The following is a 23,764-nucleotide window of genomic DNA, read 5'->3' as shown; positions in this document are numbered from 1 at the left end:
ATTAGATGAGACAACAAGCCAAATCAGTACTACATTATTGCATGCATAGATGGGCTTTCTCTCACTAAATATAGCTAATAATATATTTTTGACCGGAGAAATAGTTAACTTTCATGAGTTTAATTAGGGAGGACTTGGTAGCATATTCTCGCGCATGACCGGATTTGCATGATTGCACAAGTACAGATTATGATATTAAGGGCACTAATATATATTTTTCAGGACGAATTAAGAGTAAAGCTTGGTAAAGGAGAGTTGGTGATCGAAGGAGATATCTGGAAAATGACCGTTCATTTGTAGCATATGGTTGAAATCTATGGTGCATGCAGCATGGTTCATAGAGTAGTTCAGTATCAGATTATCATCAGTACGTAGTGGCCGGTCAGGGGAAGAGAAGGTTGGAGAGATTAAAGGCCCTGTTGAAACAAAGAAGTTTGCACCTGTACTTTAATTAGTTTCGTTTGAATGTTGCATCGATCTGTACTTTAATTAGTTTTGTTTTGAAGGTTGCATCTGTCCTGTACGTACGTGTTGAGCTAGCTAGTACATTAATGATGTAGCTAATTATGTGAATATGCCGAAACAAGTGTTACAAGTCGACTACAACTGTGCCATGTTGGTTAATTAGCAACACAAGTCAATCTCTGCACTACCACATACTCACCACACCATGCAGAGCTAGAAATATGACAGGAGCCGCACGTAGACTGTTTTACCAACATACAGCATTGGCCATCAACTTTTAGGGATGAATCTGAATATATATTGTCTAAATTTATTCTTAGAAAATTTGGTTTTCCAGAGACGGATGGAGTATTTAGTAACAATAAAGAGAAAAACATATGACTACTTCGGTACTTCTCTATGATAAAAAAAACAAAGGCTATGTTTAAAGGGGTTTAAGATTATAAGAAATAATTGATTGGTACGTTGCTTCTGAGAATTTATAAAAGGTAACTTTCCCAGCATCTAATTTCTAGTTTATTTTCTTAATAAGGGAATTGAAGATTCTGTGCGAAGTTGTACTTACTAGAAATTCTGCGAACAAGAGCAAATAAGCTTGTGGAAAATATTGCGACTCGAGGAAAAATTTTAAAAACATTTTTATGACTATATTTGAACTTATATAGTAGCCCTGCATGAACATATAAAAACTCTGTATACAATATATACTTATTATGCAAGCTCTGTTACACTCAACATTTTTTTGGAATAAATTGTTACAATTACCATTTACCGCAGACAAACAAATTAAAGCGTGCAGCCAAACTTATCAGCCACACGCATCAAACAAATTTAATTAAACCTGCTCACGAATTTATCGTGGCAAGTAATTAAGTACATACTTAACCTGCAGAGAGAAGAGAATAAAATCGATCGAGCAACATTGGTATCGAAGACGTTCGCGACGTCAGAACGGGTGATAGCTCCGGCGGAACGCGGTGGCGTTGGCGAAAAGTCCGACGATGTCCTGCCGGTAGGGAAGGAACGACCTCCGGCGACCGCCGCCGCCGCCGCCGCCCCTGCTGCCGCCGTTGGCGTAGTAGCTCAGGGCACCGTCATGGCCCACCTCGCCGCCTCTGCCGCCCTTGTGCTCGGAGCCGGAGGAGGAGGAGCTCGCGTTCAAGAACACGAACTTCTCCTTGCCGTCGCTGTGGCTCCGGCCGATGGAGCGCTGGCGCCACCGGAGGAGAGACGACCCAGTGGAGCCGCTCTTCCGGCACCGCGCCGGGGAGGCCGCCGCCGCCACCGGCAACGCGGGACACAGCGGGCAGTACAGGAACGTCGACTCCGCCGGCTCCCCGTCGAGGTCGAGGTCGAGGTCGTCGTCCGCCGCCGGCTGCGTCGTCGGTGGTGGCGGCGGCGGCGGGCCGTGGTCCACCATCAGAAACCGCCATAGCGGCAGACGCGAGGCCTTCTCCGGCGCCTGCCGATGCGGCGGCGGCGTCGGCGGCGGCGACCTCGGCCGGCCGAAGACCGGGTACAGCGGCGGGCCCACGCAGCGGCCGCCGGCTAGCGGCGGGACCTCGGCGAAGGTGAAGCCGCCGCCGTCGTCGTCGGCCATCATGTTGCCGCCGGCGATGATCGCGTTGAGCTCCATCGCGTTCAGCTGCTTCTGCCGTGCGTGTCGCCTCCCATGGCGTGTGCGGCTTCCTCCTCGGTGTCTTGGCGCCATGGCTCTCCTTATATACACCAAGCTACGGAGTAGTAGAAGCCTTCATTCTCAACTGTACTGCACGAAAGCGTTTCGAATTGCCTCGAGATGGGGGCACTAATCTCGACCGCTGATCACGATATTTGACAGCTCGCAACGGATGTGATTGCGCGTTGCAGTTGAATCGTACTACTAGTTGGGTTAGGTTGCACTCGCTGTCAACGTGGCATGCAGAGATGTGGCTAGTTGCGGCCCAAGCCCACCTGAGCGGAGCCTTACGAATCGCTGGGCAATTTTGGTAGGCCCGAATTTTTTATTGGGCCTAGGTAGGTCTCTTTTTTCGCCAGGTTAGGCCTCCCTAGGCCCAATAAGGCCGCAGAGTGCCGCAGAAGCTATTTAATGGGCCGAATTAACCGTCAATGGGCCCATCCGACATTTCCTCTAAATGGACCGCAGTCGACCGCCATTCCTTCGTAATGGGCCGAACGAGTCGTGATTTTCTCCAGACGGACTCTAGAGGGCCTACATTTCCTCGTAATGCGTGGTAACCTCATCTTAATGGACAGGAGGAGGAGGACTCATGCCTCACCACCGTGGCGCCCGCCACTGTCTCCGCCATCCTCCAACCTTGATGGCATCCTCGCCATGGGCAGTGGCGGGTGAGCTCCCGCTTCCCAACCTGCTTTCCCGCCACCGAAGACGACGACAACAACGGTAATGGGTTTGAGGAGGAGGACGCATACCTCCTCTTCCTCTCCCCTGTCTCATCCGTCTTCGCACCACTGTTGCTCGCCACACCACGCTGTTCGTCCTCCCCTCCCCCTTCCAACCGCCGCACCTCTCCCAGCACGATCTCCGCCACCTCCTCCGCCACTTCGTCTTCTCCACCTCCTTCCTCTCCTTCACCGATCTCAACTCCCTCTCACGGACACTGCTCGCCACACAGTGCCCGCCCTTCCCAACGCCCTCCAACCTGCTCGCCATCCTCTGTACTCTATCGTGCTCCGACCTCAACAACATCCTCGCCATGGGCATCGGCTCGCCACGCTGTCCCTTCGCCATGGGTGGAGGAAGTAGGACCCATTAACATGTGGGTCCCACCATTTTTTATCTTGTTTGTAGGCCCCTATTTTGTTTTAATTATTTAGTTTTCAATTTTGCTCCTTTTATTTGTTTTCCGAAGTAAACTACCACGTAAGCGTCAATACCACGTGGAACAAAAGACATGGTCAAATTAGCCTAGTAGGTACCACGACAACCAAAAAAAGGGACAATACTACCGAGGGATCTCGTTTGCACTGGTTTTATAAGTTGGAGACCCGTTGTATCTGTTTTTTTTCCAGGGACGTAAATCGGATTCGGTGTCAAATTAAGGGGCCCAAATGAACTTTTTCAGTCACTCAATGACAAGACGGGCCCACCTAAGTTGTACGGCGATTCGTACAGAGCGCTCACGTGGGCTTGGGCTGCAACTCCGCAAACCCACATCTCGTGTCAAGGCCACGTGAGCTCTCTAATGCTGTGATCAGCGGTCAAGATTAACGCCCCATCTCGATACAAGTGCCCTTTTGGGTACAGTGAGACTGTACGAGAATGAAGGACGTTGCTGCGTCGAGTGCTAGCTGCTGTACAAATACAGCATAATTAAGCATGAGTCCAATAGCTCAACGACAAGGTGCCAACAAATGACGACTCTATAGGTAACGGGTTAATAATAAAAGAGGCAAAAAAAAAAAAGAAGTAAAGAACCACTTGTACCTTTCACCTACGAAACAGGGTACAGTGCTACGTAGACGCAACGACCGGGTTAATTGTGTCCACTAACCCAAAGCGCAGGGCTTAATTGAAAAGGAGATGGAGAAGGGTTGGTAATCGAGTGGTGAGAAAGATACTGAAGATTTGACAGCGATTTTTGTGTCCTGTGTTGTGTTGTGTTGCGTCCGTATGTATTTGCGACGTCTGATCCGATGTACTCTTCAGGCTTCCAGATCGATAAGATGTGTTAACATAAGCAGGTAATCCTACTCCCCATTGCCGCAACCACAAGTTGCGTCCTTGATTCTGAGAGAGCTAAAGCTAATTGGGTAATCTGCATTGTTTGGTGTGATGATGCGTTGCATTTTTCAAATGTTATTGTAAACTATTTGTTTGGAAAGACTTGTTTAAGGTGTACTCCCCTGTTCCATTTTTAACGCAACCATGAGTTTTCGTTTCCAACTTTGATCTTCCGTCTTATTTGATTTTTATTTTATTTTTTTATGATTAGTTTTTTTATTTTTATTAGATGATAAAATATTAATATTATTTTATGCGCGACTTACATTTTTTATTTTTTTTAAATAAGATGGACAATTAAAGTTGGACATGTAAACTCATGATTGTATTTAAAATAGGAAGGAGGGATTACGTCGAAGGCCCTGTTTGATTCAGTCTATGATTATTATAATCTGTATTATTAGGAGTAAGCTAAAATAAATAAGTAGATTATTAAGATAGATTATTATAATCTATAAGCCAGATTAGTATAATCTAATAATCTATAAGACCCACTGCCCTTATATACCTCCAATATAAGAGCATATATTGGAGAAACAAACAACTCGCAGCTTAGACTGAAATAAACAAGGCCTAAGTACCAATAGTTGTTCAAACTGTGACCGCGTACATCCTTTAAGGTATAAAGGCTGGATTTTTAATCCATTTTCTAAAATAAACTATTTGCTTGGAATTCCTATGTTCTAAACCGAATTCGAATTAATTCGAACTTCGGCTGGCGGAATCGCGTTTCACGTACTGCTACACGTTTTTACGTTGGAAAGAGAGAGAAACGTACTACACGTTTCTGAATTCCAATGCTTATTAAAAAGGTAGTAGGAATCATCAAAGTGATCAAACCAATACAAAATCCACGATATATACATAAGTATTAGTATTACCCACATACAAAAAAAATCTGCATAAAGATTTTCTGCTACTACAAATCTGTCACACTTCAGTTCTACCACAAGGCAATCCGAAGTCACACCATGACTTGACAAAAATATATATAATTAAGGAATTAATTAAGCAAACGATCAGCGAGAAAGAACGCTACAATACGTTAGAACGGGTGGTAGCTCCGGCGGAACGCGCCGGCGTTGGCGAACAAGCCGACGAGATCCTGCTTGTACGGGAGGAACGACGGCCTCCGGCCACCGCCATTGCCGCCTCCACTCGCGTAATATCTCCAGCCGCCGCCACGGCCACCGGCATCGCCGCGCGACGTCGTGGTCGTCCTCCCCTTACTACGGACGTCGGAGCCCGAGCTCAAGAACACGAACTTCTCCTTCCCGTCGCTGTGGCTCCGCCCGATGAGCCGCTGCCGCCACCGGAGGACCGACCCGGTCGAGCCGCTCTTCTGGCACCTCGCCGGAGAGTTAGAAACCGCCGGCGCGGGTGATCCGGGCGACCACAGGCAGTACGTCTCCGCCGGCACGCCGTCAAGAACGCCATCCTCGTCGGCCTGCTCCCCCGACGGCGGCGCCGACGCCCTCTCCTCCAGCAGAAGCTGCCCCAGCGGCACCCGCACGGTGGCCGTGTCAGGCTCCTCCACCTCCTGCACCGGCGGCGGCGACCGCGGGCGGCCGAAGACCGGGTACACGACAGCGCCGATGCGGCCGCCTCCAACCACACACGTGACAGCCGCCGCCGCCGCGAAGGTGAAGTCCTCCTCGTCAGACTCTAGGACGTCGTCGTGGACGACGGCGGCGGCGGCGGCGGCGGCAGCGACGCCACGGTCGCCGTCCGCCTCCGCCATGGCGTGGCTGGTGGTGGTGGAGTTTTTCTGTGGCGCGAGCTGCGCTGCGCTGTGGCCAACGGGGCGGCGGAACTAAAGGGAGGCGGGAGATGCGCGCGTGAGGTGGGCCACGGGCGGTTGCGCGTCGCGAGCAACAAGTGACGGCCGGTACGGCCCATAATCTAACCGACAGGTGGGCCCCACCAATCTCCCGCCAGTGATGAGAGGGGGGAGCTGGTTGGTCGGTTGGTGCGTGGGCCCATGAGGGCCACGGTGGGCCACGCGACACGTGGCGGACGATGCTTGAGTTGAGTTGCCATTTGGGAGAGGAAAAGAAAAGAAAAGGCTGGCATGCAATGGAAGGGAAATAGAATGCAAGCTGGACAGCAAAGAATCCTAGTGGAATGGAACGGAATGGATTGGATCCATGTGCTTTTCTCATCGTTTTCTAGTGTCTCTTACAAGCCTTTTTTTAAAAAAAAATTATTGTTGTCTATCTATTCTACTTGTTGCTTCCTTGAGCTCCAAATGGATCACCTACCACCGAGATCAGAAGACGTTGTTGGGTTAGATCTAGAAGCAAAAGATGAAACTGAAAGGGAAACAACACAAAAGGAAAGAAAAAAATTAGCAGCTCTGGGGTTCCGTTTAGCTTGTCCTAGGATCGATGCTTGTGATGTTTGATCTGTATGGCGTGTGATTGACGGCATGGCGCCCGGGTAATCTGCTCCGTTCTAAGTAAAGTATGTTTCACTCAAGATGCACGCCATGGTAACAGCAAAAAATCAAAGGCAGCACATGTAAATGTACTGTGCAGTACATACGCTACTCAACCAACATACTGTGAGCCCGTGAATTCACAAAAGAGTCGAACGGCTCTGCAGGGTTTTCTTTCCGTAAAATAAAAGGCATTTTTTCCTCGGAGGAAATAAAGGGCCGTTTTGATTTGATACCAAAAACATACCCTACCAATTTATTGGCAAATTGAATAGTATGCGTGTTATTTTGGATTGAAGCCAAATATTTGGTAGTACCCTTATACTATTTGGTCATTTTCTAGAAATTTCTTCACTATACTATAAGAATTTGACTTTATATCGGTAGCAATCCAAATGGTAGCCAAATAATTTTACCCTACCAATATTTTGGTAGTGCCAAAGTTTGCCTAGACTTTGGCACTACCAATAAATTGGTACGGTAGAGAACCAAACAAGCACAAACTCTTTATTTTTTAGGGGTTTAATGGGCCAAGATGTTCTCTCTGGTGCTTGAGCTGACTCTTATTCATATCTACTTTTGTAGATAAAATAAATTTAATTTGACTCACTGAAATATAGGTCTAATTTAATTCGTATCTCTCATCAGCAAACCATGTGGCATACCATCAGATGTTTGACGTTGGTTTGATTAGGTCAACGAACCACGTCAATGGAATTCGCCTTCAAAACTTTTGAGGGAGTCATTTTACACTTGTTTTAATAGTCGATATGCTAGTATGTATTCCTTTTGCTATTAAGAGATACGAACATGATCAGACCTACATTGAGGGATTAATATTAGACTTTCTCCTTTTTTTTAACGTTCGCCTACGCGACAAAAGTTTGATGGATCCAGTCGTCGGCCTAGTAGAACGGGCCCATCAGTTGCACGGGCTACAGTAAGTGCCAGATACGAGAGGGCCCATGAGTACTTCGGAAACTGCTTCCGTTGGGAACCTTTTTTACATTGAGATTCGTGCGCGCGAAAGGCTGCAGCACACGCTTTCCAGAGCCACACGCGCGCGCGAGGCGCGCACACACGCACGCACAGCGCACACGGCCACACGGGCGCGCGTGTGCACCCCGACAAATTCAATCGTACACGAAAACAGCTGGAGAAAACATCAAACCGAATAGTGGTGCAACCTTTGCACGTACTACGTTGACCCGTTCCCGCGCCTTGCGCCGCCGGGGCGCGCGTCGCGTGGACTTGATCCGATCCGGCGCCGGCGCGGCGAGGCGTGGCGCGCGCGCTTCTCACGGGGTTTTCCCCGAGATGGACACGCGGCCAAAGCCCCAGTGACCCATCTGGTACATCTCCTCCAGCCACGCCAGGTCCTCGTCGGTCGGGGCACCCGCGCCGGCGGTGGCAGCGGCGGCGGACGCGGTGTCGTCGTCGTTGGCGACGATGTCGGCGGCTTCTAGCTCTTCTTCTGGCTTCGCGATCGCCTTCTTCTCGCCGGCGGCGGCCGCCGACGTGGCGGCGACGTCGCGGACGCGCTTGTTGTGCAGCAGCGTCCGCCTCCGGCTCCTGAGGCGGCCGACGCAGCGGCGGCCGACGGCGAGCGGGGCCTTGACGAGCGCTAGGCTCAGCATGCTGACCAGCGCGCACGGGCAGCAACCCAGCGCGATGCAGTCCGCGAGCATCACCGCCGCGCACGACCGGCACCTGCACCCCACACCGCCGCCGCCGCCCGCCGTCGTGGGCCCCTCCTCCCCGTCGCCGTCGCCGTCGCGCCACCGCCGTGGCCGCTGCAGCTGCATGGCCCTGCTCATAGTTGAACAATGCGCGATTCGCGTCAGTGAGCGAGCGAGTGAGCTAGTAGCTGTAGTGGCACACACACTGAACTCGCCGGCGATCTCGAGAGGATGCAGGAAATGATCGCGACGTGACACGGCGAGCTTTGCTGCTAGCGTTTTGTAGGTAGGGTTCGGGTGCGAGCTGAGTAGTTACGACGTCGCAGTAGTAACGCATGCGCTGCATCCGTCAGACCGGGAGGCAGGTAAAGCGTTGTTACTGTCAGCAAACGAGCAGCTAGCTAGCAGCACAGTCGCATCGCAAAGCCGGAAACAGCAACGGTTATAAATGCATGCCACTGCCACGAGAGGAGAAGAGATGTTTCTCAGTTTTGGCCATCTCCTCCTCTCCACTGAAGCAAAGCCGAAGCTGAATTTAACCCTCTCAGCCAGAGACGCAGCAGCAGCAGAAGCAGTAACTTTGAATTCAGAAGGTGAGAGAGAGAGAGAGAGAGAGAGGCCATGCCATTGCCATTGCCATTGTCACACTGATCTCTTTTACTTGGAGAGAGGACATGGTAGCTACAGTGCTCGAAAACTGCAAGGTTGGGGCGCTTTTGGTCGCGGCTACGCCTTTTGGGAAGGGAGGGGACAGGGGTTGGGTACCCGTGAGTTGAAGGCCGTGCAGTGCAGGGCGCCATTTCTGAGCAAAGTGGCTGTGCGTTTTGATCTAGCCACTGTGCCAACACGTCAGTATTCACAGGCTCTAGTACAGCTGGGAACTGTAGCTGCCAACATCTCTCGATCCGCTGTCTGATTCCCCTTGTTGTTCCAGGACCCAGCAATACTACTTCACATGCATCCATGCATTAGTACTGACGTGAGAGTTCATTCAGAGTGAGAGAAAGAGAGTTGTTTGTGACTGTGTGAGTATGGGGGGGCCTGAGTGAGTTGATCATCAGATTCAGAGATTGCAGGGGGCTTTGGGACAAGTACGTTGATCAGATGCTGGACAAGGACAAATGCAACTGTGCAAGCAATGACTTTTTTCTGCATGTCATTATTGGATCAATGATAAAACAAGATGCATGGTTGTCTGGAAAAATGGCTGGAGGAGGAAGATCTGTGTACGCGTGCTGCATCCGAGAGGGGGCATCAGTGCATCTGTGCATGTGTGGAACATGTCGGGAGTGGACCGAATCTGATGGTTCTGAACTTCTGATCTCTGCTCGGCGTGCACATTGCATTTATCAATTCCTAGAATATTTTGACCGGAAAATCTTGTGTATATAAGCTCAGAAAATAATGCGTATGTAAGCAAAAACTGATCAAAGATTATATGGAAAATGGAAATATTGAGATAGTTTATTCACATGAAAAAATATCTTTGAGTGTGTTGTAGTAGCATATATGGCCAAGCTAAGGGGGAATCGATCGATAATTAATCAACTAGTGCATTGACCAAAAATATTTTCGTTGTGAGAAGTTAGCTAGGCTTATGGTCACTCCACACCTTAATTAAAAAGAACATATTAGGCCTATACGATGTCCTACCTGTTTCAGAGGTTTTTCAGAGTTGTAATTACTATTGCTGATCAAAATATGAGAGTGCTAGCTACCAATCGTTACAAAAGCTAATATGTAGTAGCAGATAAAATCTACGAGCAGTACATGGCAATCAAGTTAGGAAGGGGCTATACTGTATATCTGTCTGTCCGTTGATCACAATTCACACATGTCGAGGTACATGGGCAAAAAGCTAGCTAGTAGCACCTAGCAATTCCTGCATTTCTGCCCATACACTGCAAGTGATCATGTCATGCTTTTCGGATCGTAGCGGCCGGAAAGGTAAGAAAATCACAGGCTTAAAGAAGCATATATCTTGTTCGAAATTCAGTGAGTGAGATCGTAGATTCAGGCTTTCAGCACCATTAGCTGCAGACGCCCAGATGGCAGCTCATGCATGTAATACATTGTCGCCACATTCACTGAATTTGATGGTTTGATCACATTTCCAATCAAACGCCTTAAATCGAGTGGAACAGAAAGAGATAGAGATGATCGAGGAAGAGTAGATTGGTGTACTTACTTGGAGCGGGAGATCATTGTAACTGCAGTTTCCTGATCCATGGACGTCGTTGCTGCCGTGCCGTCAGAGAATGGAAGAACCCAACACCACCGAAAGCTTCAGCTTCGACGATCCGTGTAGGTGTTGCTCAGCCGGAAGCGGAGACGACGCCTCCGCCATTCAAGATCGCAACGGGAAGAAGAGCCCGAATTCAGCGGAGAGAATAAGAGTTCTTTTTTTTTTCTTTTTTACAACGGCTCATCGGAAAAACAGGGGAGGATTAATAGTTGTTTCATGCTGTGCAAATGCATGCATGGTGTTGCTTGGAGTCAGGAATATCTCAGAGAAAAATATCTCTCTGATGTACTAAGCTTCCACTAGGTTTGATTTGATGATTGTTTTCTAATCGGTGCAGGTAAACAGAGATTAGTATACTGAATTTGCCTTGCTGCTGCCGACCAGATCGGTCAGATCCAGATCCAGGTGTGGCGCTGTCAGATGTGAGCAATGCTCTGCAGCATCCCAGTTCATGTGCATTGTTGCCTCAGACATGCATAGGATAAGGTAATTTGCGTCCCTATCTAGTTAATTACACTAGACCGTGCGAATAATCTGCTGCTCTGCTGTCTTTGACCTCGATGACTCTGACAATGATGAGCAGGTGCTAACCTTCTGAAGCCACACAAGAACCCTACTCTCTGTCCTGCTTGCTGGCCTCTTCCTCTGTTGATCTGTTCTTGCATTTTTCACCATTTTTTTTGGCAAAATTATTAACCTGATGTATGCTAAGGATTTGTGTATTTCGTGTTGCGTTGAAATTGGAAAAGTGGAACATTTTCTGCAGGACTTGCTTTCGCAGTCGTCAAATTTTTGCCTTCCGTGGAGTTCAAACTTGTTCAGACATGGTATATTTTGCAACGAATATGTGATTTCACCAGCAGAACATCTTATCAAATTAGAACCTGATTCATGTCTTATTCACAATCTAATCACCTCCTTTACAGCTGTTTGAGACGAAGAAATTTTTCACATGAAAATTTCAGGGATAACTACCTACAGAATGAACAAGCATCTGTACATGGCGACCGAACGATCAGGCCGCCGGCGGCGGCGCCTCGACCGACGTCGCCGGCGGCGCGGCGGCCTCCATCTTGGCAATGGCGCCCGGGCCGCCGCCGCCGTGGACGAAGCCGCCCTCCATGTCGTCGTCGTAGTAGGCGACGCGGTCCGGGCGCGGCCGCGGCCGCAGGTGCTTCTTGGTGCAGACCTGCCCCACGATGCAGGAGATCACCAGCAGCGCCGCGATGACGCCCAGCACGATGAACACCGGCGTGTACGACCCGCCCCCGCCGGTGGCCCCGGCCGCCGCCGCCGCCGACGTGTCCTGCCGCGGCGGCCGCATGGCGTGCGCGCCGCCGGCCAGAAGAGGCGTCGCCGGCGAGGACATCGACATCACGCAAACCTGTGCTTAGTGCAGAGAGAGCTAAGAACAATTTGGAGGCTACTTAATATCACTTGGGTAAATATGCTTGGAGTGAGCTTAAAGGCTGGGGTTAGTGTGGAAGGGGAGGATTGGAACTTTGCTACTTTCCAAATTTCCCCTTTTTGGCCATGACAAAGCCAAGGATCCTAGCACTTTTTTCTGACACATTGTGCACAGCAAAAGACAGAGAATGGATTTTTGTTCAAGCCAGAGGTTGAAAAGTTGTTACTGAATGCTAATCTGGTCCTTTTCTGCATGAATCTTGAGCAGAACAAAGAAGGATCGCTTGGCAGTGTGTGTCATTAGGCAGTAGATAGAGAGTGCAAAAGTACGATGGAAGGGAGACTATTTGTCCCCTTGTGGTTACATGTCACTCAAATGGTTATGAAAAAAATTAAAAAAAATTAAGAAGATATATTAACATGTGATATACCACTCCACAAACATGTAAGTTCAAATTTAACTTCTAAATCTCATAACAAAAAAATAAATTTTACTGTGAATATATGTTAACTAGCTGTAGTTTAATTTTTTTTTTGTGAGATGTAGAAATTCAATTTGAACTGGTATGTTTCTAGAGTAATATATCACATGTTGATACATCTTCTAAATTTTTTTTATATTTTTTTATAACCATTTGAGCGAGATACAAACCCCTCAAGGGATCAAAATCCACTCTCAGGAGGACCTGTTTAGATGGATGTTATTTTGAACTATATAATTTTAGTAAATTAATAAATATTTATTTTGTTATTTAATACTATTGGTAATGTTGGGGATGTTATCAGCGTACTAAAATTTGGCCATTGCTAAATTTTGGAAATGTTATTTTTGACAATAATTTGAACAGCTCGAAATGCCACGTCAGGCATAGGCAAGTTTCTGAGTTATTCCTGGCCGTCCATCTCAGATCCAACGGCTGTAGAACACGGGAGGTGTGGCCACATCGCACTCGAACCCATCTACGCCTTATCTTATCGCGCGCGCCCTCCTCCCGCGTTTTTCTCCTCTCCCCGTCGCAGAGCAGAGCGCGCCATCCAGGAACCCGCGAGCTCGCCATGGCCATGGCTTCCACCGCCGTCTCCTCCACCCTACCCCTCTTCCACGTCCGCACCGCCTCCTCCGCTCCCGCGGCGCTCCGGTTCACCACCCGCGGCCGCGGCGGCGGCCGCCACTCCGTCGCCTGCAACTCCACGGCGGCTTCTTCCCCCAAGGTGCTCGAGCTCGGGGACGCCATCGCGGGGCTCACCCTGGAGGAGGCCAGGGGCCTCGTGGACCACCTCCAGGAGCGCCTCGGCGTGTCCGCGGCCGCGTTCGCGCCCGCCGCGGTCGTCGCGGCGCCCGGCGCCGCGGGCGGCGGCGAGGACGGCGCGCCCGCCGAGAAGACGGAGTTCGACGTGGTGATCGAGGAGGTGCCGAGCAGCGCGCGCATCGCGACCATCAAGGTGGTGCGCGCGCTGACGAACCTGGCGCTCAAGGAGGCCAAGGACCTCATCGAGGGTCTCCCCAAGAAGGCCAAGGAGGCCGTGAGCAAGGAGGAGGCCGAGGAGGCCAAGAAGCAGCTCGAGGAGGTCGGCGCCAAGGTGTCAATCGCCTGACCTCCCTGACGAACACACGCACTAGGCTACTAGGACACCCAAATCTTGCTCAATTTTTTGTGTTGCATTACACCTCGAGACATTTTGTATCATCGTTGTTTCGCTGCAAGAATTGAATAACTGGATTTGCCAAATCATACATTCCGGTTTATACATTTCCTTTGAAGAATTGATGTGCATATACAGATACTTTGCTAACTAGCATGGTGGCCCGCGCAGATTGCGTGGCTAGCATCATTATATTTTGTCACATAATAACATATATGTTTTCTCAATGTATTATTGAAATATATTAAAATGACAACATAATTTTAAATTTTGTACTACCTTTACGAAACTACTAATGTATAGTATTCATATTGTATTTTATATACGTGTTAGTTATTAATTATTTTTAATATCAAATTTTAGTTATTTGTAAATTATATTCCTATATAGACTCTAGGCTCTTCTTCTAATATTATTTATTTTTAATTCTAAAATTTTATTATTTTTAATTGTATTTCTATATGGACTCTAAACTCATATTTCAATATTCTTTAATTTATAATTTCGAATTTTAGTTACTTCTAAATTGCATTCTTATATTGACTTTATACTCTTCTTCCTTTTTTTTAATTTCGAATTTTAGTTATTTGTAAATTGTATTTTTATACGAACTCTAAACTCTACTTTTAATTTTATTATGTTTATTCTGAATTTTAGTTAGTTTTAAATTCTTATATGGACTCTATACTCTAATTCTAATATTCCTTATTTTTAATTCCGAATTTCTATTATTTCTTAATTGTATTTCTATATGGACTCTATACTCTACTTATAATATTCCTTATTTTTAATTCTGAATTTCTATTATTTCTTAATTGTATTTCTATATAGACTCCAGTTTCCTCTTCTAATATTCCTTATTTTTGAATTCCGAATTTCAACTATTTGTAAATTGTATTTCTATATGTACTCTAGTCTTATCTTCTAATATTTCTTATTTTTTAATTCCGAATTTCAACTATTTCTAAATTGTATTTCTATATGGACTCTATTTTTCTTTTTCTCCGATTAATGTGGGAATTTTTAAGCCGTGAGAGCGAATGTGAAGGCTATTTTTTCTATTTCTTTGATAAGTTAATAGATAGATTTGCTATGGCCTACATGATCGAACACAATCACCCATGATCCATTCAGCAATTGCCGTGGAGAGACTGCACCGTGGGCCACAAATCCTCGAGGGCCCAGAAGTTGTCGCTCGACGCTGCCAAGAACTCGTCGGAGACGACGACGTCACCAGCGGCGGCGGCAGCAGCACCGCCATCTTGTCCTCCATGGATTGAGCTCGCGTAGCCTGGCTGCAGCTGGTCCAAGTAGCTACCACTACTCATGCCGCTCGGCGGCGGCGCCTCAGTGGCGTACTCCTGCGTGACGGCGACGGTGGCGGTGGTGGTCCGGCCGGAGACGCTGCTGCTGCCTTGGTCCTCGGCCACCGTGTTCTGGTGCACTGTAGCCGCAGGCATGATGCTTTCGCTCGTCGTCGTCGCGTAAATTCCGTCAGTGCTTTTCCTGTGCTTCTTCTGTATCTTGGTCCTCCAGAAGTTCTTGACCTCGTTGTCGGTCCGGCCAGGAAGGTACCTTGCAATCTTGGACCACCTGAAGAATCCAAGTGATCAATCTATCGATGATCCCTTCCAAAATTTTGTCAGCCAGTACTAAATGAGACATACTAATACTATAATTTTGGATATATATATACGTAGATTCGTAATATTAGCATGTGTCGTTAGGGTTCACAATTCCAACGAAAACCGGTCGAATTTCGCGAAATTTCGAGGTTTCGACGAGGCTCCAAAATAGAAGATGTCTGAGATTTTGATGAGTTTCATCCAAATTCAAATTTGAATTGATAAAAAAGGAAAAAAAAATTAAATAAAATCTTATAAATAGTATGATATTTATAAAATAAAAAAAAGATGTATTCCATGTATTTACTGAAATTTACAGTACGAAAGAAAAGAATAACAAATTAAAAAAAGAAAAACAATCTCAGTTTACCTCTTTTTCTAGTTACTGATGAAATTTCGATGATTTTGCTCGGAATTTAACAAATCTGACCGGTTTTCGCGAGCTTATCGGTAAACTCAGGGAAGTTGTATTTAAAGTTTGGTTTACGAAATTTGTTCGGAATCTACCGGCTTTGTACCGGATTTCGTGAAAACCGTCATTCCGCCAGAGCCCGAAACGGAAGACCATCTCGGAATCATAAATGCTGTATGTCATAGCAATATTTTGCGATGGAGGCGATCGAGTTAATGTGCGTTACCTGTTGCCCCATCTGGCCTGTAGCTCGACGATGAGCGTGTGCTCCTCCGGCGTGATGTTGCCGCGCCGCACGTCGGGTCGCAGGTAGTTCAGCCACCGCAGCCGGCAGCTCTTCCCGGTACGGTTAAGCCCTGCAGCTTGATGGCGTGAAGATATATATATATATATAGAGAGAGAGAGATTTTCTACTATGCTTGGTATATATTAGAGCTAAGATAGAAGGTACAGATGCAAAGGTACTTAAGAGTGTGGGCCAGGTATAAAAGCTAGAAGGTTATAATGGTAATTGTCTTTTATCATCACTAATGGTTAAGGACCAATCAGTTGACAAGGAGCATATGGATGCCATGCCACAGCCACTGTACCGGCGGCGCGGGCGAGGGTGTTCCACGCGCCCTCGCCGTTGGCGGCGATGTAGTTGACGAGGCTGAGGTCCTCCTCCATCGTCCAGGGCCCCTTGCGCACCGCCGCCTCCACCGTCTGCACGCCGCCGCCGCCGCTCCCTTCCACCGTATACTGCATGGCTACCGGCGGCTCAACGACGTACGGACGATGGCGGCGGCGTACACACCTCGCCGCGCGACGGCCACGCTTATATACTGCACTGTACAAGAAGAACAGCATGCGCGCGCGGGGGAGGCTGGCACGACGTGACGCGAGGTGGCTGATGATGATGATACGATGGATGGATAGCAACTTCGGCACGCCTAACTCGGAAAGCCGCTCGCCGGGAGCCCCCGAAACGGCTGCAGGGGTTGGCGTGTCGCATCAAACGGGCGCTCGATCGTCTCGTTTGGCCTTGCACTGCCTTTAACTTCTTCGGCAACTGATCGTATCATAGTTACGTGCAATTGCCATTGGTTTGGATCTATGTACCTTTTCCTCTCCATTGGTTATTTCGCACGTGCGAATTCCATGGAAATGTTTACGTGGAGCTAGGTTGGATCTCCACGTCAAAGTTCAGTCTCAATCTGTCAATCATGCTCTGACTAGGTAGCTGATTAATTTTTAGCAGGGAGATGAAGCTGAATTTGCTAGTTAGGGGAGATTTTATTATTTACCGTCCTTCCAAAAAGACAGTTTCAAGTGTCACTTTTCTAAACTTTCATTCCCTACCACTTGTGCCCGCCGCGAGGGTTGAGGACTGTTACGAACCTCTGTAGTTGTAACAAGGACCTACAACAAGGACCTCCACGACAACTGGTGTGCCCTGTCTCGTTGGACCACTGGTTGCTCATGCTCTTTAACTGTCCTCACTCACTGCTCGTCTTTGATGCTATGGACCGTTCCTGGAACCTCTACCACGCTCGCACCATGCGTGGGGGCCGTGTGCTGGTGGCTTCCTCAGGTGGTCTCATCCTCTACTACTCGTCGGCCATGGGCAATTTTGCCGTTGCCATCCTGCTCATCAGTGCGGCTGACCGTAGTGACTGCAATAGTGTGGCCTATTCTTAAGCCGCTCCTTGTAGGTGATCCCTAGGGTATTTTGGTCTTTTTATGAGGGCATCCACGGGCCAATAAAAAAACCAGCCACGTAGTTAGGAATTGGGCAAAGAGTGACACACGAGAGAGAATTAGTGAAGATCGGGTAGTAAATTACAACAGAAATTTAGGAGAGTGATATTTAAAAACTGATTGTTGGAGGATGTCAAATAGTAAATTCCCCTGCTAGTTAGTAGTACATCGTGGTATTACCAATCGCGTGAAAGATTAGCTCAAGACACATCAGAGACAAATCGTACTAAGGAACAACACTACGAATTAATTGTGGAACGGTGTGTGTAAGCAGGCAACTAACTACATACTCCCTCCGTCCCATAAAAAACCAATCTAGTACCGGATATGACACATCCTAGTACTATGAATCTAGACATACATATGTCTTCGTAGTACTATAATATGTCATATTCGGTTCTAGATTCGTTTTTTTATGAACAGAGACCAACCTAGTACCGGATATGACACATCCTAGTATTATGAATCTGAACATACATATGTCCAGATTCGTAGTACTATAATATATCACATCTGATCTTAGATTCATTTTTTATGGGACGGATGGAGTATAGGCAAAGATATATGGTTGCTATTCCTTAAACTATTGTTGCTTGGATAAGCAGCTTGCAGGCTTGAAGGTTGCAATGGATCTTAAGCTTTTGCGTGGTGCATGAGAGTGAGGGTACTCGTGTTTAATTCTGCAAGTATCTTATCGAGTGAACCCGAGTTAATGAAAACCGTGTACTCTAGTGCCCAACTTCCATAGCTACAAACAAGACCACGTTCCTGAATCCTGAAGAGCGTAACGTCTGTACCAAACTGTTTCATTTCCAGCTGCTAGCTGAAGTGCAAATGCACCACTACTGCTGGAAGCCACATTTGCCAAACCCATTAGCTTTCTGCTGGTAACCGTAAGCAGCCCAAAGTCCACAGATTACGCCACATGTTTCATGCCTCTGTGAAATGGACTATCGACGTCTATATGCGTTTCAATCATAAAAGAGCCCCGATAAAAGAAACAGGACAGGGTTGCACAACAGGCAGCAGCCTTGAGCCCTTGACTATGTTCTAACATATACTCCATCCGTTTCACAATGTAAGACTTTTTAGCATTATCCATATTTATATAGATATTAATGAATCTAAACACATATATGTGTAAAATCAAAGGTGTTTTTGATTATTATTCTGTGATGAACAATTGACATATGTGATTATTGGTTTTCATATTTGAAGATTATTGACGAAGTGGTTTTGGAGATGATTGGATTTACAGGTGTTAAACATGTATTGCTGGATTTGGTCCGATCAGACCGGGCATGGGTTGCCGGTCAGACCGGCGGTTATCGAGCGGTCAGACCGGCCAGCTCGCGGTTTGATCGGCCGACCCTGTGTTGGTTTTGGTTTCGGGTTGTTTGTTTGGATATCCGTGATTGTTTTATGTTTATGTTTTCTAGAAGGATACTATGTGTATGTAATACTGTTGTTTGCTACTAATGAGTCAAGTTGGAGATAGATTGGTCTTGGAATATGGTTTCTTTATTTGCTTCATGTGTAGGTGACTCGATGTCTCGGGAGAGTATTGCCGGTGATGGATCGGGAGTTGACTTGGGGATAAGGCGATGTCCGTGACGGTCAGATATCATGCGGGATGCTTAGGCTAGAGTTCAATGTACGTGGTTGGTGAAGATTCCATATGGCATACGATGGAGGTATTGTGTGCACATGGGATACGGAGTTGAATTTGGAAGGAGTCCAAATTTGTTATGATTGGAGTTTGTAAAGTTTGTTTCTGGTACGAGAAGGTTTCCTAGGTGGATTAGGACTTCTAGTATGAGTTTGGTTCGTGGCTTTAGGCTGCCTACCTCGTGTATAAATAGAGAGGGAGTGTGAGGCTTCCCGGTATCACTTTTGAGAGCATTTAGTTAGGGTTTCGAATTTAGTCGAGATTTTGGTGAGTAGTCTGTTGTTGCACTTTGTAAACACATATAAGAGTAATAAAGTGTTATCTACTTTAAGATTTCTTCGATTTGTGTTTTCTCGGGTGCGGCGGTCCAACCGGCGAGACATCTACTTCGAGAGTTCTTCGATTTGTGTTTTCTCGGGTGCGGCGGCCCAACCAGCGAGACATCGGTGGTTAGACTGGCAGCATCGCGGTAGTTAGACCGACGGAGTACCTGCTGTCAGACCGGCAACGATTACAGACGGCAGGAGCTGATCTCGGCGGTTCGACCGGTGTTACTATCTCAGTCAAACGACGACTTCCAGGCGGTCAAACTGGTTACCGTGATCCGTCGAATTTAAGGGTAACTTTTGATTCCGCAAAAACTTTGGGTTTTTGGGTATACCAACCATTCATCCCCCTCTGGTTGGTTTAGTTCTTTGTGTTTCGATCCTACAATATACGTAGAGATTCATTACCATATATATGAATGTGTGTATTGCTAGAAAGTTTTACATTGTGAAACGGACGAAGTACTACAATACTAGGGTACTGTATCATTTACAGGTTGGTTAAACGCCTTTTCTACATTAGACTCACCAGTATCAAGCACTTTTCATGTACAGAACTTGGGTACAAACGACACTGGCAAGTTTTGCATACCTTCGTGTACACCTTCGACAACATGTGGTGTACTATAGCTGGACGAACCGCTGCCAGGGGCAGGCTTTGCCTAATACAAACTATAACGTTGCATGCGTTTATTTCCGTGGCAATATAAACATCATCACACATTTTATGATACTAGTACATGCTATGCTACTGGACTATCCCCTGTTCTCTCTTTAGGATGTCTACTCGTTCCCCTTATCCAACTTTGCCTTCTTCGCTTCATAATCCTTCACGGCGGCCTTGATTGCATCCTCTGCAAGCATGCTGCAGTGGAGCTTTACAGGCGGAAGCGATAGATGCTTCGCTATCTCACTGAAAACAGGACATGATAAGTCAATAGAACTCCAATGAGCACAATAAAGCTTGTGCCCAAGCAATGCTAGCCACAGGCGGAAGACAATAGGATTGTAAGTGAAACTCACAATAATATGGTAAAGGATGTTTCCTAAAAATGAGGGATGAGCCTACGATCCCTGAGATGTACTACCTCTGGTTATATGTATGACATCGTTGACTTTTTTAAATTCATTTCGAACTTCATATGTTCTATAAATATTTGTGCAAATAGACATTTATATTAATAGTATCATACATTTACAAAATGCAGAAAGTAATAATTCTCTATTATAAAAAAAATTTGGTACCTCCTAATACCAAGGCACAATGGAGCAAGCTGACATAAAAGAGAGAACTTGTAACATCAAATAGATGACTTTATTTAGTTAATAGATAACTAAGCATTCGGGAATTTCACGGGATTTAGAAGACCTAAGTTTTCCACCTCCATTCTTCTTTTGGATTAGATGCCTTATCTTGCATCTAACCATTCACAGATATGAGATGAACACCAATGTGGGCCTACTGCCTACTGCAGGCCTGGACAACACACTTTGGGGTGGGTTTTGCAGAAGATAAAGTGGTTCAGCTTGCTGTTAAAACTTCTCTCTTTTATATCAGTTTGCTCTATTGTTTTCTCCTTCTTCTCCAATCAGTATTGAGGTACTAAATTTTACACTAGATAAAATTTGCAGTCCTGAAGTATTACTATGAAGTTCCGACAATTAACATTCAGATGCAGGGTACAGCTGCGCAAGAGGTAAAAATAAATGTAGATGTGCTGGTGCACTACCAGAAAAACCGGTCGTTGTCCCAGGCATGCAATTGGAAACCATTAAAACTCCAAGCAAACTATAGTAAAAAAGACAGGCTAAAACTTAAGGATACATGAATTTAACATTTGCCCTGGTATTTTCAATGAATTTGCAGACTCAATGGACATGGTAGTCACTACCATGAGTCAGCCAATGCTTCCAAGAAAAATCAGCAATCAGGCATTGTGCTCAAATCTATAAAAGCAAATAGATATCATCAAGCAAATAAGAACAGAAAATATCCTATGACTACCAATGCTGCAAAAAAAATCAAGCCCATATCCTGAAGCCCATACCACCGAGCCATCTAGAGGACACTCTAGTGTATCTCACAAGAAACTAATGAATCTTATTGCTGAGAACTAACATAGAAAACAACCTTTATTGCTGAGAACTAACATATAATGAAAAGACTACATCAACAAGAAAACAAAGACCCCACAAAAAAAAGGACTAGATCAGCAAGTACAGCAGTTATTTACCTGTTCTTGATTGAAGCTGCATCCTCCATTTGTTTTCCCTTCACCCACTCACTGGCTGAAATTAAAACTATATTAGAGAGACAAACTTTTTAACCTCAATTGTAATATAGTAATAATGATATTAGGAAAAGCCATGCATGATAGTAAGAATTGTATCTATGCAGTCTAGAGAGAGCCAGCCAATAGCCATTTCAACTTTATAACTTCATAAGCACGCATATTATATCTAAAAGAGACTTCTAAACCCAAAAAAAATTGTATCTCAAGTATGTTTAACTGATTGACACTCCATGCAAAATTAACTTTTTCGGCTTCTTAAACATTGAAGTCAATATATTTTTGGTGCACCCTAAATGCATATCAAGTGTGTCAAATGTTATTGTGACCGCAATGACAGCTAGATTGGCTACATAATGGCAACATGTTAGGAGACAAGTCCAACATGTTAGGGAGACAGCAATTAATTGGATACATAACGGCACGTCCTCATGTTATTACCTAAAAGACACTTGCAAACAATTAAAAGGTCAACAGAGTTCAATTGCTAAATGCGAATTTATGGAATAATGTACAGATATTTGCAGTTTTCAACATAAGAGTGCTTATCACTATCTCAAATCTTAACATAGTAAGCAAGAGCAGTCACTGAATCAGTTGGTTGATCAACCTCAAAACAACTTGTGAGTGATTCAGTGACTGCTCTCCTAACATGTTGGCCTTGTCTCCTAACATAAGACATAGGATCCACAAAGTAATCTGGATACTAGCCGTGGAAATGGGAATTTCTGTGTTAGGATATATGATATCTACAAATATACAATGCCCACACGATATATCTATACCCTATAAAAACTAATATGAACACATTAAGGCAACAGCGTAGAATATTAGAACCAATAGCATCACAAAAAAGTAAGTCAAACTCAATTTCAGCCATCTACTATAATTCTCAGATTCACAATATTGCAATGCTCAGGTAGGCATATTCGTAATTTTGAACTAGCGGGGACGGCACTATTCAATACTAAGGGCTTTGCAATAATAGAATTTGATTGAAATGGAACCAAAACCTACAATAACTTCCCTATTTTACAAATTTCATCGCCACATTCAAGTGCGACATCAGTCACTTCCATCATTCGTACAATTACCCACCAGATTTTCACAAGCACACCGATACTGGGGATCTAGGTTTACTCACCGACGGAGGAGGAGGCGATGGCGGAGCCGCACCCGAAGGTCTTGAAGCAGGCGTCCACGATCCTACCGGACTCCTCGTCGACGCGGATCTGCAGCTTCATGACGTCGCCGCACGCCGGCGCGCCGACGAGTCCCGTGCCCACGTCGGGGTCGTCCTTGTCGAACGTCCCCACGTTCCGCGGGTTGTCGTAGTGGTCCACCACCCGCTCGTGGTACCCCCTCCTCCTCACAACGGCCACCGCCGAAGCCGCCGCCGCCGCCGCCGCCTCTCCAGCGCCGCCGCCCGCCGGGCGCAGCCCAACGCCGAGGAGACGCTTCCCCGCCGCGCGCAGCATCGTCGCCGACGAATTCTCGCCTTGATCGGGATGGAGGGGTCGAGGCGTCTCTGGATTTCTCTCCTCTCTCTGCTTCTCGCCACGAACGCGTGTGCTCCGCTAAATATGGCGAAGATATGGAGTGGCTTCGTGGGCCTCGGGAGAAGCGACACGTGGAGCCCACGTGGGTGGGCGGGCTTACTCCGCGGGGGAGAATGGCGGTTCGGTTCAGCGTGCGAGAGATATGGGCCTTGTAGTATTGGGCCGTGATTTTCTTGACAGATATTTGGGCCTGGGCCTCCTCACTTTCGAGGTCATCAGATCAGGGCTATATGCTGCTTGCCTGCTTCTTCTACACGTCCATGTCCAAGTGTACACGTGCTCTGTCACTCTCGACTTCATCTCGTAGTCACCCTGTCCATTTCATTTTCTAGAGCACGTAACTGTCACGAATTTCTTGTGGCAATCGGTTCGAGAAAAAAAAAACAGCCGTTTTCTTTATTCTGTTCATATCCCCTGTCCGTCTGCATCGAAACTAGAAAAATTGCCCGGTACTTCATCGATATTGAGTGAGTGCAAACTTGAAATTGAATGGATGAATATTGAGGTACTATTCCCTGAG

General features: G+C 46.5%; 6 protein-coding genes across 6 annotated transcripts; 1 reads left to right on the top strand and 5 right to left on the bottom strand.

The window, feature by feature from the left end:
• Positions 1-1,142: 1,142 nt before the first annotated feature.
• On the bottom strand, positions 1,143-2,183 carry LOC4339650 (uncharacterized). The gene has a single exon (XM_015782942.3). It carries the CDS (start codon positions 2,174-2,176, stop codon positions 1,412-1,414), a length of 765 nt encoding a protein of 254 aa, XP_015638428.2. The 5' UTR covers positions 2,177-2,183; the 3' UTR covers positions 1,143-1,411.
• Positions 2,184-5,041: 2,858 nt separating this feature from the next.
• On the bottom strand, positions 5,042-6,062 carry LOC4339649 (uncharacterized). The gene has a single exon (XM_015782998.3). It carries the CDS (start codon positions 5,949-5,951, stop codon positions 5,256-5,258), a length of 696 nt encoding a protein of 231 aa, XP_015638484.1. The 5' UTR covers positions 5,952-6,062; the 3' UTR covers positions 5,042-5,255.
• Positions 6,063-7,617: 1,555 nt separating this feature from the next.
• LOC107281006 (uncharacterized) lies at positions 7,618-10,733 on the bottom strand. Its single transcript, XM_015783207.3, has 2 exons — positions 10,515-10,733; positions 7,618-8,456 (listed from the first exon to the last, which is right to left on the bottom strand). The coding sequence occupies exons 1-2, from the start codon at positions 10,553-10,555 to the stop codon at positions 7,946-7,948; spliced, it is 552 nt and encodes a 183-aa protein (XP_015638693.2). The 5' UTR covers positions 10,556-10,733; the 3' UTR covers positions 7,618-7,945.
• A 1,373-nt stretch (positions 10,734-12,106) lies between these two features.
• On the top strand, positions 12,107-13,713 carry LOC4339648 (large ribosomal subunit protein bL12c-like). The gene has a single exon (XM_015783219.3). It carries the CDS (start codon positions 13,035-13,037, stop codon positions 13,572-13,574), a length of 540 nt encoding a protein of 179 aa, XP_015638705.1. The 5' UTR covers positions 12,107-13,034; the 3' UTR covers positions 13,575-13,713.
• Positions 13,510-16,510, bottom strand: LOC4339647 (MYB-like transcription factor EOBII). Its single transcript, XM_015783534.3, has 3 exons — positions 16,250-16,510; positions 15,886-16,015; positions 13,510-15,215 (listed from the first exon to the last, which is right to left on the bottom strand). The coding sequence occupies exons 1-3, from the start codon at positions 16,506-16,508 to the stop codon at positions 14,753-14,755; spliced, it is 852 nt and encodes a 283-aa protein (XP_015639020.2). The 5' UTR covers positions 16,509-16,510; the 3' UTR covers positions 13,510-14,752.
• A 3,288-nt stretch (positions 16,511-19,798) lies between these two features.
• Positions 19,799-23,234, bottom strand: LOC4339646 (iron-sulfur cluster assembly protein 1-like). Its single transcript, XM_015782334.3, has 3 exons — positions 22,830-23,234; positions 21,629-21,683; positions 19,799-20,307 (listed from the first exon to the last, which is right to left on the bottom strand). Exons 1-3 carry the CDS (start codon positions 23,161-23,163, stop codon positions 20,178-20,180), a joined length of 519 nt encoding a protein of 172 aa, XP_015637820.1. The 5' UTR covers positions 23,164-23,234; the 3' UTR covers positions 19,799-20,177.
• Between the last annotated feature and the right edge of the window lie 530 nt (positions 23,235-23,764).

This window comes from Oryza sativa, chromosome 5 (assembly GCF_034140825.1).
Source record: "Oryza sativa Japonica Group chromosome 5, ASM3414082v1".
In the NCBI taxonomy this organism is placed as follows: Eukaryota; Viridiplantae; Streptophyta; class Magnoliopsida; order Poales; family Poaceae; genus Oryza; species Oryza sativa.
Note: the sequence above shows the minus strand (reverse complement) of the source record. Positions and strands in the feature narration are given on the sequence as shown.